General features: G+C 43.2%; 1 protein-coding gene across 4 annotated transcripts in view; it reads left to right on the plus strand.

Annotated features, from left to right (window-relative positions):
* Nucleotides 1–16,501, plus strand: part of LOC143358415 (sodium-coupled monocarboxylate transporter 1) — a 67,332-nt gene that overhangs the window by 40,479 nt on the left and 10,352 nt on the right. For all 4 annotated transcript variants that reach the window (XM_076795552.1, XM_076795553.1, XM_076795554.1 and 1 more), the window contains 4 exons: nucleotides 12,061–12,463; nucleotides 13,845–14,019; nucleotides 15,280–15,431; nucleotides 16,165–16,305. In XM_076795552.1, coding sequence (XP_076651667.1) covers nucleotides 12,105–12,463; nucleotides 13,845–14,019; nucleotides 15,280–15,431; nucleotides 16,165–16,305 — 827 coding nt within the window. In that variant the 5' untranslated portion in view covers nucleotides 12,061–12,104. The remainder of the gene's footprint in view (nucleotides 1–12,060; nucleotides 12,464–13,844; nucleotides 14,020–15,279; nucleotides 15,432–16,164; nucleotides 16,306–16,501) is intronic.

Raw genomic sequence — 16,501 nt, forward strand, 5'->3', positions numbered from 1 at the left:
TCCAGTTCGAGTAGATTTCATTTTGCGACGCTAAAACCTCGCAATATGATCGTGGACATTTTTGGTCAAGTAAAGGAAGCAAAAATTGTGGAAGTGGCGTCACGATCGGAGCGTAGCATACAAAATTCAAGTCGACCTAATCGTGCCCAATATGCAGTTTTATAGAAATAGATCTTCTACAGTGATGAATTATTAATATACATATATACACATATACATATGTAAAAGAAATTCACAATCTTCGAATCCTCCGCAGAAGATACGTTTCCCGCGACTTCCAAATTCGGACAGGAAAATCCTGTGCAAATATCGGACCGCAATTTATTCGCGACCGACCCGGACAACAAAATCGCGCAATTTCGCAACGAATGTCCCGCGGTCCGCAGAGAACCGCGCGTGCGATCGGCCACAAAAATAGAGAATAAACCCGATGGCACAGTCGTGCCCTGCTCCCGAGGTAGAAAAAGAACATTTAAACAAATTCGGTGGCGTCGCACGCGGCTCGAAATAAATTCGCATAAATGTCGCAAAGCCGCACGTTCGCGGGGTGATACGTCAGCGCGGAATTGGGTGCGCGATAAAAATTTGATTGGGCCGGCTCCCGGGGAGCTGATCGCGGGATCACGCGTTTCGAATAAATTTGCACGCATTCTCTTTCTCTCTCTCTCTCCTTGCCGCGAATGAGTCACAATCAATGATCCGGCGCGTGACCGTCGGCCCGGGCCGGCGGCGGGTCAACGGGCCCGGCCGAGCCATCAATTAAATTCACTGCCCGCCAATTGTTTGTCTTGTGACTACCGTCCTCGTGATCGACTGGCTTCCTTGAACTCTCGGAGCATGTGCTCGTCGGAATCGCGCGCTACCGGCTAATCGATTCGGCGAGACCGCAGAAAACGAGGCGACTGTTTTTCCGGGGAAACCGCGATCCCCCAGGTGCCAATTTGGTTTTCCCTCGATGGAGAATGATGTAGATTCCGTGCCGATTATGTGTAATTGCGGTCGTCGGTTGTGTATCGTCTTTGTTCGTACGGGAACAGAAAGATTGTCTTCCTCCAGAAAAATGGTTCTAGGAATAGAAACAGTTTTATTCAGAAAGATCGTTTAAAAAATAAATACTGTGTTTGATAAAGCGGTTCCGCAAATGATTGTGTAGTAGATGATTTGCTTATTCGTCGATTTTTGATCTTGTTTACAAATCTTCGAGGACTATTATACTTAAAATTTACATATTTCCCATGACATTTGAATAGGCGTAATTAGGCACGCTATCTACAGTTTCAATTATACTCTGAGAGAATGATTTTTGTTATTATTTCTAGCGTTATTTACGCAGATAGGTGCGGATGGTTACTGGAGGTAGATGACGCTGTTTAATAATGGAAGAGACGAGCAATAGGCGATGCTTTAGGCTGCGTCCACACCTGAGAGACTTTTCCGAAAGAGTTTCAATTGATTTCAATTACAAAATTATATGAAAAATATCTGAAACGTATCGTGTATGACTACGATCACTTTGCTCAGGATCTTTTAGATTGTGTATATTTTTCTGTCGGAGTGCATGTACTATTCATAAGTTGGGAATATTTAAATGCGCTGTAAAATGTGCCACATAATATAATAAAAATTTTAGGTACGACCTAAGAACGAAAATAGAACTAGATTTTTACTCCAAGGTTAAATATCAATTTTCATCCAATTTAATTCCTGAAAAACGAATGTCCCAATTTTCCGAGCAGTGCGCAAGGGTTGGAAGAAAATTCGGGTACACAAAATCGATAGAGCTGCTTTCTAGAGTCTCCTCGATGAGAACGCGGCTTAAGGAGCCGCTGCCAGCGAGCCTGGTAGTCAAGAAACTGACTTCCGCGAGCGGGAATAAGTTTTCCGATGTCTCCGAACGATTACCATACAATGTGCGAGGCACTTTTTTCGTGTTCCCCCGTTCTTAATGGATTCTAATCGCCGGACGAGGCTAATATTTGCCGGGGAAACTTGAGCCGCGCGCAATCTTCCGGTCCTTGGCCCCTGACACTTTCCGATAAGAATAGTGGAAAACTTACAATGAAAAATTTCTGTTTGAAATAATACTATTCAGTCCCCACCCGGGTCCGATCGTTTGACGTCGTCAGCACGGCGAGCAACGAATTTCTACCGTTCGCTCTTTATCGCCGATGATAAATGGGCTCTCGACAAGTTTTCAACTAATCGCACGTGTGTTACGAAAGAGCCGGTTCGTCACGTGTACTGCGCTCGTCGGTGTTCTCTCCTTTCGTCGCGACCATCTGTTTACGAAAAGCTGCGATCACATCTGTCGGCCTTCACTGTCGAGAAGAAAAACTCGGACTGTTTTAATAATCGAAGGACTTTTTTCACTATTCACGATTATACTGCTCCTTCTCGAAACCATCTACAGCTTTGTTTATCATTTTTTTTAAATGTACTTTTGTATTTAAAACTTTACCGTCGAATAAAGACGACGGATGAATTGTTGAAAATTTATTTTGTATTCTTCTTTCTTGGAAGAACGCTGGTAGCAATGATTAGCATGATGATTGGCTTGAATAGTAGGCATTTATCTGCGATCTATAGTACCGAGATTATGAATGAGTTTATCAGACTGCAGAACCGATTACGCGATAACGTTCACCAGATACATATCTAACTAATGGAACTTGAATATTTATTAGGTCACGTTGCTAATCGTTGAACATGCGAATAAAATTGTTACGTGAGAAATGAGAGGAAAAATTAACGACATATTTTTTTTATCTACGGATAATCGAAATGTAAAGAGATGGTTATTCGAAAATAGGAAGCAATTAAGAGAGTGTTTCTGAAATTTCTGCCATCAATTCTAACATCTATTAGTTGTTATTAGCCTAATCCATTAATTCAGAGCCATGAGTCAATGTCACTGGCATAGAGTAAGACAGAACATGGACTGATTAGATTAGAAAATACCAACGATTATGTTATTTTTCAGAGCGATAGTAAACAAGTCTCCAATGACGCACACAAAGTACGAAACATATCTATCGATCTATTCTTGCTCGAAAAACTTAAAAGAAAACAGCAGGAGTGCCAGCAACAATACAAGTATAGTAGAAAATAAGATAACGTCACTCAAATATGTTACAATTTTAACTTACCATACAACGACACATTTAAAATTTTCTAAAACTTCCCGCTTAAAAGCAGACAAAGCGCGTAGATATTTCCAAAGCATCGTGGCAGATATTTCGGAAATTTCTGACAGGCATTCTGGAAGTTTTTTAGCGAGTGGGAGCGTTCACTTCTGTTTTCGTTGGCATCAAAGACCGGCGCTAGGGGATTCGTAGGAACGCGAGCGATGCTCGATCATAGGGACTGGATCAAAAGCGGTTTGGTCGAGCATGGAAATCGCGATGGGATGTTCTCGGAGAGCCGTGGCCAGGAACTCGTCCGGCAGACTTTATCGATGGCCAAGTCGAGCGAAACGTTCTCCCTCTTCTCTCACACCCTCTCTCCGGCGATTATTCCGCGTGTAACGCCCGCTCCCGTCGCATTCTTGCGATCTTTGATCGCCGGGCTACGCTCAAACGCGGAAACGCCGGAATTCTGGGAACGGATCCCGTTGCTCGCGGAACTGTCGAAATTCTTGTATCAATCGATGTAAACTTCGGGATCCGAAAGCCTGAAACAGGGAGCACTTTGTGCCGACTCGATGCGATCCTTTCCCTGCACTTTGAGCCGAATCAAAGCCTTGCCTCGATAGTTGATCGCTTGTACAAAGCTGATGATGCTCTTCGAGAAAGATTCTCCAGAAATGCAAACAATTTTAGGATTAAGAATTTCAGGATTTAAAATTATAATATTAAAGGAAAATATCGAGACCGATGCAAAATCAAGAAGAACTACCAGTCGAATATAAAATTGAAAAAATATTAAAGTGAATCGAGTGAATTGTCTGGAACTACCATTCGAATGTAGAAAATAAGTGCAAGTAAATTAGTCGAATGTAAAGTCGAAATGAAATGAAAGTAATGAAAAACGTGACACTTTGCTGGGCAACGTTTCAATTAATTTCCGGCGATAACGATTTATTAAAATAATCGAACGGCGTACATATAAATTTGTAAAAATACACGGCAGCTGTTTACAAAAGGGAGCGATAAATCGCGAACGTTTTTCGTTTTTTGCAAGAGCGCTCGAGATAATTGCATCGAGCGAATGAAATATTAATTTGTATGGAACCGACTCCCGTCACCGTTGATATTTTCCAAGGGTGGACAGCCCGTAGAATTCGCGAACGCGTTGACGAATGAATATTTAAGATAGCCAGGGGAATTAGTATTGATTCAGGTTCTTCTTGCGCGCTCACGCAAGCCCATTTTGACGGATGTAATTCGGCTGCATGAAATTATGAACATGAAGCTGGCGCGGCTCCAGCGGCCCTTTGCGTATTTGTACAATATTTGCATGAGCATATACGCGTGAATTTGTATGGTTCGCTGAATTAATCGACGAGCGGGTGTCTCCTTCACCAGCGAGTTTCGTAGTTTGTCGCAACTTTGATTATTTTTCGCTGTGTCACGCGTGAGAGTTAAACCATAGTACGATAATTGGCGGGTGAAAAATTAATTTTCCGTTGGACATTTTGACAGTTTCCCCAAAAATATGACACCGATCCACGGTGACTCCATCATGTGTTTGAACGTTATATTTTTGAGGATGTTTAAACATTTAGAACTGCGTGAAAAAAGAGTCCAGGCTTAATATTGCACGATTCTTTTTCACGAAACTACAACAATTCAAATATCCTCAATTTTTTAAAAATTGTGCCAACTTTCAAAAAATTTTGCACTATTTAAGTATATAATAATGAGGATAATTGCACAAAAATTGCAGAGTATTAGGTTGGGGCACGAACAAGCATATACACAAAATTTTAATACCCTAGCGGCACAATAACTTAAAAATGTTGCATTTTCAATAGCGTCTAAAATCCAGGGCTTTGAGGCCCTTAATTCGATGACTTTCAAAGGGCCGTTCGATCGCGAAATATAATTGTCGCGTTCGATATTACATTTCCAAGAATGTCGCTTTTATCTCGAACACAAAAGCACGGAAGAACTGATTCGCAGGGAAAGCTGTGCTATCGTCGGAGCACGGTGTGCACGGTGTGCACGGCTTGCACGGAGATAGCACAGAGTTCTCTGCTTTCTCGCGGAGAGATGTAAGTGGCGAGAGACAAAAGGCGTAAGAAAAATTTCACGCGGAAGGTGTCGAAGGGCGCGAGGGACGCCGACGGAAGCGGCGAATGTCCGCAAAGGAGGACGGCCATCCTGGCCATTGTTCGAAAGTGCGGCTCTCTCCCGACGAGCTCTCGCTCGCATTTACCGCGGTCGGCGTCTCATTGGCTGCTCCCTTAAAACACACCCCCGATATTTGTCAACGTTCGCGTTTTCGTGCATTGTGCGGCATACATTGTCTCCTTTTCGCCGGGACACGAGGCCGAAACCCTTAGGTTCTGATTAGAAACTGAGTACGTACGACTAGGGTACGTTCTCAATTCATTTTGGGAACTTTCTTGAGATTGTCGAGTAGACACGCTATCGATAATTTTGGACATTTATAAAAATTGTTGGTTCACCTTTAAAACGCCGACAATTATTTCGCCGGTGAAAAAGTTGCTGCCATTCGTCTCTGTCGTAAAAGCGTAAGAACCGCCGTCAAAAATCGTCAAAGAACCGCATCATCATGGAGGTGTAATATACTACCACCTACGTACATCACGTTGCAATCTGCGTCATGTAATCAGCGAATCCCCCTCACAAAAGACGAAATTCTTTTCAAACCAAATAAACGAACTCCAAAGCAAACTCCTTCAAAAAAATCGCGTCGTCAATCAGCAAAAGCCGGTTTGCCAACAAATTGCACGCGTCCGTATAGTGTGAGAATCATTTATAGGTGGGGAACGGTGTCCATGGAAGGGGTAGGATAGGCGAGATGAAACAAAAATGGAATACCTCTAATGATTAAAATAATAAAAACACAGTGTGGATTAAAACTACACCACCCGTTTACATTACAACGATATTGCGGAATTTTATGGAAAATAAAAATTGCTGAAAAGCTTCAGCCTTAACGTATTCAATAAGCTAGAAATAATACATTGATAGTTACAAATTGATTTAACTTTTCTACAGAAAATTCGCTCCTATTCGTCCCTGCCATAAAATCCGCAGTTATACAGTCGCCACAGAATCACATCTAGAACTTTCTACGCATCGTGGAGGTATGATATACTACCACCTTCAACATCACTCTGCGATCTGCGTCGCGTGATCAACGAATCCTACGCAAAAGACGCGAAATTCTTTTCAAACCAAACAAATGAACTCCAAAACAAACTCCTCCCAAAAATTGCGTCGCCAATCCGGTTCGCCAACAAATTGCACGCGTCCCTATAGTGTTCAGAAGTTTTCGCAGGTGGGGAACAGAGTTTCTGGAAGGTGCTGGGTGGGTGGAGCACGTCAGGCGACAGCGGATTAATGTTTTTCAGGGAAATTTCCACGAGCCGGCGCCGAGCGGCGTCGATAGTCGCGCATTCTAACTAGAAGGCAGCCGCCTCTGATCCTTGTGCTGGTAGAAGAGGCTTGATACCTGTGCAGACGAACGAACCGACGGAATTGACTGCGGCGCCGTGCGTTTCGACGACATTCACCGTGCGTCTGCTCCTGTCTCTTGCCTCGTCCTCGCACAAGTGCCTCGTTCTCTCCCCTGTGATTTCCCAGAAGGGTTGCATCGGGTTGCACGCGGGGTTTCACACGGGGTGGGCTGCATCGAGGGGGTTCGGGAACGGTGTCGCGGTTATTATCACTGTTTCTGCCGAAGGTGTCGAGAGACATCTTTAAAAATTTTATTTTCTGGCATTGAAAGGAAATTGGTCAATAAATCGGTTTCAGCGATATACACCAACCGAAAAGGGGATGATTCTACATAAAAAGAATAAGTCGAAATAGGTGTACTTGAAACCGCAGTAGAAATTGTGTTGAAGCTGAGGAACCCTTTTTGGAAAGGTTTGGAACCATATGAGTTCCTAGGTCGAGATGCTTAGGGGTTGGAAGAGGTTTTGCAAAAATTGCAAGCTCTGTTGTGGACTCTTCGTCATTTTGCCTATGATCATTTGTCTCTGATGAATTGATTTAGTGCAAGAATTGTATTTTTCTGATTTGCAGATTTTATTCGAGGTAGAGAATTGTCTCCAATTAGAAAATATAGAAAACATGGGATGGTTTTAATATGTAGGCGTGGTTTTCGATTTCTTCCGGTTCGCTGGCGTTGTCTTCGAACGCCTTTCCGACGATCCGGCCGAGCAGTGATTGACAATGCGAATTAATTGGCCAGATTAAACGAGTTCCGATGCGCACGCAGAAAACAAGTGTCTCTTGTGTCACGTGCCGCGGGCGATATAGTATATGAACATATGTAGAATATACATAAATACTGGCTTATTTACGAGACAGGCGCGTATCTGTTGAACTGGAGCAGATGAATCCAGTTGCGGCATGCCAGGCTATCGGTGTTTGCATAATTCGTCACGTACGCGATCTTCGTATCTCGCGTTGCTGGGGGTGGAGGACGGATCGCTGTAAAACTATACTTTTTAATCGCGATTTTTCACGCGCTATGGACACAAGGATCCTTGAAGGATACAGGATAAAATTTCTATTATGATGATATGATGCTGATAGCATTCGCATTTTAAGGATATTGCACACGACAGCGACATTGAACTTAAAACGCGGTGAACTTTAATTGTTGATATCTTGTTCTCATTTATTGTGGCAGTTGGCTCTGAAAATTTCTAAGAGCACATATTCTTCGGGATCCAAATAGTCGAATGAATTCTATTCTACATAAATTACGAAACATAAATTCACCTATAGATTTTGGTTACCAGAAGATTCCACGATTTTTAGATCGTAAAGGATAGAGCAAATCACCCGTGAACGACACGTGATCGCCGAGGATAAAGCACGTTATTCGTGAACGACACGTGATCACGGAGGATAAAGCAGATTCTTCGTGAACGACATGTGATCGTAGAGGATAGAGCATATTGTTCGTGCTAGAGTTATCGTGAAAAACATAATGGTTTGACGTAGGCATCGCGTCAAACGAATAAGTATTTCGACAGTCGATCATATCTGATCAAAAGCCTTTTATCATGATTGTAACCCGACTGTTTTTTAAATATGATTATTACGTGTGCAATCAAACAGCGATTGTACATAATAATGCTGTAACGATAATTATCCACTAGACAAAGATAAGTAAAATGGCGGCGACAGCGAGCATAATTGCAGATCATTCAGCTCTGAAAAATCATTCTCTTAGGGAAATATCCTCCAGGTTATCCCTCAGGCAATTTTTTAAGATTTTGCAACAAAAAAATGCCTACATGTAGTACAGTATATATGCTTTTAAATAAGGCACTCGTTTTAAAAATAAATCCACTAATTTTCTAGAAAAAAATTTCCAAGGATCACGTTTCTTTCAAATTGTTGACAAGACACGACTCTTCTTTAATATCTGCACGAATAAATGCACTTAAGGTTCTTCGAAATGAACAAAATACGATGACTCCAAGTAACCGCAACCAAGCGACACGTCTCGACGTAGTTTTTGCAATCGCATGAAAGTTTCATGACCGCTCGACGGTCACCGCGTCGCGGTGTTTTTTTTTCTTCCTTTTTTTCAGCGATGTATAATACATTTAAACAAATGCATAAAACAAGAGAGTCGATGCTCGAGTTCTCCTTCGGAAATCATTTCCCGGCCGTGGGGAATCTACTCGGAATAGTTTAATCTCGTTCGAATCAATTTTCTGCGAAGGTTCTGCGCCGAGTTTCACCGTAGAAAACGTTCGCCGAAGAAGAAGTTTCCGCCGGAAGTTGTCCGGAACGGCAGTTTGCGAAAAATGAAGAGGCGTCTGTCCGTTATCGGAGTTCGCAGAACCCGCAGATTCGACGAGCGAGCCCGTGCGGGTTTATTCGCCGGATCTGCGAGAAGAACCGCATAATCTCGATCCGGGTGACTCGTGTATGAAATGTTTTGTCCACCCCCCTCCTCCCCCTCCACACAGCTGAAAACACTCGGTCAATCGGCCGAGGGAAATGGGTTAAACGCGCCACGGTAAATAGCCGCGATTGATTTTGCGTTGATTTCTGCTAACTCAGAGACCGAGCCAAAAATGTGGCATCCTTTTTTAATTAATCAGAACGAGGCTTTGCATTCGCCGGAATCCAAGAGAAAACGTAGTAAGCTTTCTTTATGCGTATAAAATTAAAAATAGCAATATTTATAACATTCCACACCCATCTTTGGACTGTAGACGAAATTAACGAAATTAATTCGATTTTAGCGTACGAAAATTAATTTATCTTTTTCCTTGTTCGTCTGCCAGACGACTCTAATTAATGCGAATTAATCGGCTGTCGAATATAATTGTAGAGTCTGGAGGATTAGAGATGAGACAAATACTTTGCATTCGTTGCCTGGTAGTGCGATATTTATATACTAATGATTCATTTTGCAACGAAGATTATATTCAAGAACTCTAGTTGATTAAGAGCGTGCGCGAACGTGTTAGAAAGCAGTTTTGAAATTTGAATTGATTTTACGGTAAATTGGAAACGTTTGTAACGATAATTGAACGAGTTTCTCGGTAAAACGCCTGACTCAGAACGATTACTTTCTAGGAATTAAAAGCGAGAAGCTGAATTATCAAGTAGACTGCTGCGAACATTCCAAAGAGCTTTACAGTTGATGCAATAATCACAGCAATAAATGGATGGCAGGATTTATGAATTTATGGTGCAGGCAAATGTTAGGAATCTAGTAGAACAAAGACCTGGAGAATTTCATTATCGTCTTAGTGAACTGTGTAGTAATCAACAAATTATACTGTGACTGCCGTAATAACGTTTTTATTAAACGGACTACGCTAGTCTCGAAATTAAATACACGAAATATGCTGAAGGTTAAAGAGCAGAGATATGTACATACATTACGTACACGAGAGAAGAGATTATAATTTAATTCTGTAGAAAATTAATATAAACTGTTTAGCCCATTAACTACTCTATTTAGGAGGGGGTTTAACGGTTTCAGAAAATCGTCAAAAAATATGTCACCAATTTTTATGAGAGATTTTTATTTTCCTCAGTTTATTTTCACTTTTCTATTTTTATTCTTCGGTTTCAATAAATTTTTATCTGTAGCGATTGCATTTATGACACAATAGAATCTTATTGACAGGCTTCCTATAGATTGAATAAAGATCAATCGCGAATTTCTCGTAGGTGTTACGCAACTGCCATAAACCCGAGTAATTATTCATGAAGTTCCATTTTTTCTGGTCAGCACGTGCTGACACGTCCATTCCGAATGGAAAATTTTGGAGCGTCCGAGACAATCGAGAGCCGACTTCCGCGAATTTCGGCAACAATGCCGGGTTCACGGGGTCGGCATAATCGTCTTCAAAAATTCGAGCCATGCACCGAGCATCTCAGAAGTTCGATCGGCCATTGTTTGACTAGGCCAAGAGCTATCGAAGTCCCTTTTCGAGGAAGCTACTCTTGTTTTGGCTCAGCCCTTCTTGGCCCTTTTCTCTTGCCCTAGAAAAGATCGATCGCGGTTCAATTTTCTGCTCGACCGGAGCCTTGTCTCCCAAAACACCAATCTCGAAATAAAAATAATTCTACGGTGCTGGGAGAATAGTAATTCTTACGAAAACATGATCGCAGGTGCGGTATAGACCGCTGGTGAACTGGACTACGAATATTTATACTAATATTGATTTTCCTGGACCGATTTGCATATGAAGGAGTTATATTGGAATTTGTTCAGTTTACTATAGGTTTACAGTGAGGTTCAACATTAATATATCGCGATCGTAGTGCTGGAAATGATTAAAATTAGGTAAATTCAATTTCGAATAATACCAAGTTCCAAATAATCGCAAAAATAACATAATTTTAGGTGAAAATTTCTTTCCACTCTCACAAATTCAGACTTCATAAATATTAAAGACTGCTCACGATGAAACGATGAATCTCGAGTTTTAAGAACCGAAAACTCTTCTGAAGCTCCAAACACGTTCCCCGTCAAATTCCAAAATCCCGAAACCACGCGCGATGCCGCAACCTCCTGACGACTCAACGCTGAAACCGAAATCGTGCGGAAAATCTGCCATAAATCGTATCGCAGAGATGCTCGTGATCGAAGAATCGCGTCGTAAAAGGCTCGTCGCTGTGAAAACAAGCCCCAGTCGCCTAAACGTTCGTCTAATACCGTCATAACAGAATTTCCGGCCGTATCCGAGTAATCTCCGTGTCGTCGATCGGTACGAAATACGCGGTGGGTGTATCCAGGAACGGAGCGTGACAGTTTTTCGTCATGCAAATACTCTCGCGAGGAGACGGTTTCGATAAATAATAACGATAGGCGGATAAGAAAAAAAGCTCGACAGGCACCGGCTGTCTTGGTCTTCTCTAGTCCCTTCCACCGGCAACCCCTCCACCGTTTTCCGGAAGATAGTCGGCGTCGGTCTCCGTCGCTCTCGATGGCAGCGCTGTCTATCTCTCTCCGGGTGTTGAGCATAATAACGTGAAGTGGTTAACGGTCGGCGTTAGTCAGTACGTTCCGTCGCCACCGATCGCGTCGCATTGATCGTATCGGGACAGCGGGAAAGACGACAATCGCATTGCCCGCGAAAATTGCATTTGAACATTCGCAATTCTCTCGCACGCGTCACAACACACGCACACACACACGCGCACACACTTGATCGAATTATTCAACGTCTACACGCGCTCTGCTAAGATTCACGGACACGGGTACCGGCAGATTTTGAGGACAATCGTTTCGCCTGGTTCAACGTAGAGATCAAAGACACCTAGGTCGAACCTAGGTTCGGTAAACTGTCTCGCGTCCGTTTCAAACACGAAGTCCATAAAGACGATCGCAGAGGTCGCAGCTAACGTCGATACACTCGGTTTTCTCGGTACCACGAAGGACTCGAGGGTAAGGGTTGACACCGGCCAGCAGGACACTCCAGGATGACGATCAACCCGTCGTCCATGGTGATCGACTATCTGGTGTTCGTCGGGTGCATCATCGCCTCGTTCGTCATCCCGCTATGGGAGAAGTTCCGGGGACGACGGAAGGAGACCACCAAGGCCGATTATGTGTTCGCCACCGGGAGCGTGTCCATGGGCGCCATGATGCTCTCGATCGCCAGGGGCACTCTGGGGGTCAGGTCCTTTCTGGGGTACCCGTCCGAGCTGTATTACAGGGGCAGCGCGATGTGGGAGACTGTTTATGGTATGCTGCTCGCGTACCCCATCGTCTGCTTCATCTTCGTTCCTGTTTACTACAGCCTCGGCATCACGTCCGTCTACCAGTACTTGGATATGAGGTAATTGTCTGCTGTGTTGACCCGATTCGCGCGTGCCACGATTGGATGAAAGGGGTGTCTGATGCTGGGGGTTGGTTTGCATGGAAATTGGGAATGAGTTTTGGAGACCGATGCTGGTTCTGGGAGTGATTAGTATGGAGGATCGGTTTTCGATTCGAGTTCTACTTGTTGTTGACGGTTTCGAATTATTTGTTACTGTCTTGACGGAGTTTTGATGTAGATTGTCGACGATTCTTTTGGGGCGGTTTGATAGAGTTTTATAGACTTTTTGGATTGTCTGATAAAGTATTGTAGATAGAAGATGAAACCAGAGTTCATGTAATTTATATCTTTTTAATGGCAGTAAAGGTATATTTTCGTGACAAAAAGGCAACAGAATCTCGATAGACAGTAACATCAGAGTTCAAAGCACAACGACGTTGCGTCATCGCGAGAATTCAAAGCGGGGCGGCGTGTAAAAAAATTCATTTCTTTGCCACGTGAGGTCTGACGTGTCGAGCCCAACGCGAGAAGAAACACGCAAACAAGTGGTGTCACAGCTTTTGATCCATCGTCTCGAGAAAGAACAAGTTCTTTCAGACGGGAACTGCAACGAAAACAGATTCGACCGGGCATAATTGGCTATTAAAGTTCCCAGTCCCCTGGCGCAAACACGCTTAAAAGACAGAAACATGCTAGCCGATGAATTATCGAGTCAAGACGCCGCGACGTGCCGGTGCGCGTGACTCATTTTGTGTTTTGTCGGCTAGGAGCTATGCTTGCCGCGGCAATTAGCGGAGTCACTATACTCGAGAGAGGCTATAAATAATCCATTCGATTCAGGCAAATTGTCTTCCCGACTCCCTATTAAGACGAAAAGGAAACAACGGAAGCGGACGGGGATCCGAAACGATAACTCGCCTCGAAAATTCATTTTCTTTTCTTCTCCGCCGGCCGGTGGAGGGGGAGTGGCGCCGAAAAATTAGTTTTCGGGGGAGAAGGGATTTAATATTCTCCGTTGACGGAACAGCGAGGGAAATCTCCGCTTTCACAAGAGATCCCCTATCCCTCTGTTATTCTATCAAAATGACGAGACTTGACGGATCACGAGGAAATTTAAATTCGCCGCGCTGCTCGCCCGAAACCGAAGCTGCTTTGCATTTTCTGTTTACCTCGAGAGGACCCCCTGCATAAATCGAATCGAGCCTCATCGCCGAACCCTCTTCTCGATTTTACCGTCTAGAAAACAACAAAGAATTCAATAAAAATTTCGCGCTTCCGAAGAACACACGCCGCGCCGGTTCGGACTTTGATTTCGCCGCGGGCCTTGAGAACGTCTTTACGCTTAACGATTATGTCCGGCCGAGCCGAGACCTCTTCTAATTATGCTAATTTCGTCCAGGTTCAAGTCAAAGCTAGTCAGATGCATCGCGAGCTTCTCCTACGTGATACGGAGCCTGCTGAACTTGGCCGTCACGATATTCACGCCATGCGTCGCACTGAAAGCCGTCATCGGGCTGCCGTACTGGGCCAGCATCATCGGAATCACATCCATATCGGTCATCTTCAGCGTCATGGTATGTGCAACGGTCACGAGACATTTTTTCTTTGTTCCGAACTGAAGAATCAATCTCGAACAAAGAGAATCGTGCTTCGATGTTGGACGCTGTCCCATTGAGGAGAAACAATTTTTATTGTTTCTTTGTTACGTGCGATTGAAATGAGAACGTGATTACATTGGTACAAATTTTTATCGTTGTTCGAAGCACTTGAAACACAAATCCTTGAAAAATATTATTGTATTTTCATGTCATGCTTCGATCGACGAAAAGGATTTTTATTGATTTTTTATGGTGTGCCATTAAGATAAAAACGGCACGGAAGGTTTCTACGATGGATAGAGAATTGTTTAGTCGAACATTATTTATTTCAAACATTTCACGACTCAAGTCAGATTTTTCCTTGCCCTTGTAGCCACTTTCAAGAATGATTAAAATTAAAATTGTACCTCCCCACTGGATATGTCGGTCTAGATTTTTATAAATGTGTTAAATATACACTAACTGAATGATAGAAAAAATTTAGTAGCTGAAGTCACCGGTTCAACTTCCACAATTATTTAATTTAGAAGCCCTGTGTAATGTATTTGAAATATTTTGTTGAATTGTGGACAAAAGTTGCGACGATTTTTTATATTGATTGGGGTTGCGTGGAACGGCAAAGTGAAGAATGGGCAAAATTTTCCGCGGAAGACGACAGGTCGCGTCCGGAACTCTAAAATCGGGTTCACCGGGTCACATTTACGCGGCATCAATTATTTCGGAATCGAGAGAGCACGCGAGGCTGCTTGCCCGTTCGAGTCACATTTCCGGCCGAAAGGATCGTAAATACGGGACGAGTTCCGGTAAACAGAGGTCGGAGACATCACCTGAAAGCGTCGCGACGCGCCACACGTTTCATTCTGATCTGTAAATTTACAAACAATCGTCAATACCCACCATTTATCCTGTCTTCGAGTTTTTAATGATTTCCAAACACCGGCTACCTTTCGCTGACCCCATAATTTTTTAAATTTTCGGACCGTTTTATGTTCGATAAAAAATTTGGTAGAACGAACTGTAATGTATGAGAAAAAGTTAACAAAATATTGGTAATGATGTAATGATGTCATCGGCTTCGTGTACGTTCGATAGCGAGTCACGGTATCGAACAACGGCGCAAACAATTAATTCGATTTTCCCTGCGCGGATTACGATTGTTGTCGTGAATCTGTGACGCAAGCAGTGTTAATTGATCGCACCGGTGGAAGTGTAATCGAACGATCGATCATTTTCCAGGGAGGACTAAAAGCGGCCATTCTCTCGGACGTGATACAAGGCCTGACAATGATCGGTGTCTCTTTGGTGATAATCGCCCGTGGCACCGCCGATATGGGACCCGATAAAGTCGTGAACGTGACGTACGAACGCGGCCGGCTTGACTTTTTCAAGTAAGTGTAAACATACAGATCGTAGCGATCTCAAAAATCCTGATCCGATAACGAAACGATGGGGCTGGATAACGGCGTTATCGGTCGATTCTACAGAAGAGATTTATTCTGAAAGATCCACTTGAATTGATGGACCTTTCACTTCTGAACTGATAGCCCACTTCCTAGCTTACCATTTTATGTTTAATTAGTTATCCATCAAATTAACCATCGTCCACCTCTTCTGTTGATTTCACAGTCTCTATGGATGAGTAAACGTTAGGTCAAATCAGAAATAATATCCTTTTTCGTTTTCTAAATTAATTTCGGTGTCGACCATTTCACTATAATTGTCATTATTAATATCAATAATTCTGCTTGATCTAGTTGCGTGCTCTTAATAATAATCACTCGATATGACCTCTTGGTAACCGCCATTGCAAAACCAAATGATGTACGGTCCTAGCTTCCAGGAAGCAGTCTATGAAAGTTTAGCATAAGTCGCGCAAACATCAATTCAAGGTGTCTCCCCACAAAGAGCCTTGTTCACTCGGATTTTCACAAACCACTTATCCGAACTGTCAATTTGTAAATGTAAATTCCCCATGGTACACTCGGAAAATCGCTTCGCGAGAAAATAACAGTCGTAGCTTGAATTCCAATTGTTCTTAGCAGAGACGAAGGGGGTTGAACAAACAAATTATTTAAAATCTCGATTACTCAGGTCTTAATGAAGGAATATTCTTTTCCTCAGCATGGACACGGACCCAACGCTGAGAGTGACCACGCTGTCGGCCACTTTGGGCCAGCTGTTCATGAGTCTGTCCATCTTCGGCTGTCAACAGAACTTCGTGCAGAGGTACTGCAGCATGACTAGCCAGAGGAAGGTCGTCCAGTGAGTATTAAGTCGATTTTTCTATATCAACTTCCACAGGTTCGCCAGAATCAGAGCCGAGGACGCACGTTCTCCATATTTAAACAATTATCTCATAACATAATCCCATCCGTTGATAGAAGACGCGTGTCCTTCATCTTCGTATCACGAGCTAAAGAAATCGCTGTCCTTGGCTTTTCTCGAACCATCTGACAGG

Source organism: Halictus rubicundus, chromosome 10 (genome assembly GCF_050948215.1).
Source record: "Halictus rubicundus isolate RS-2024b chromosome 10, iyHalRubi1_principal, whole genome shotgun sequence".
NCBI lineage: Eukaryota > Metazoa > Arthropoda > Insecta > Hymenoptera > Halictidae > Halictus > Halictus rubicundus.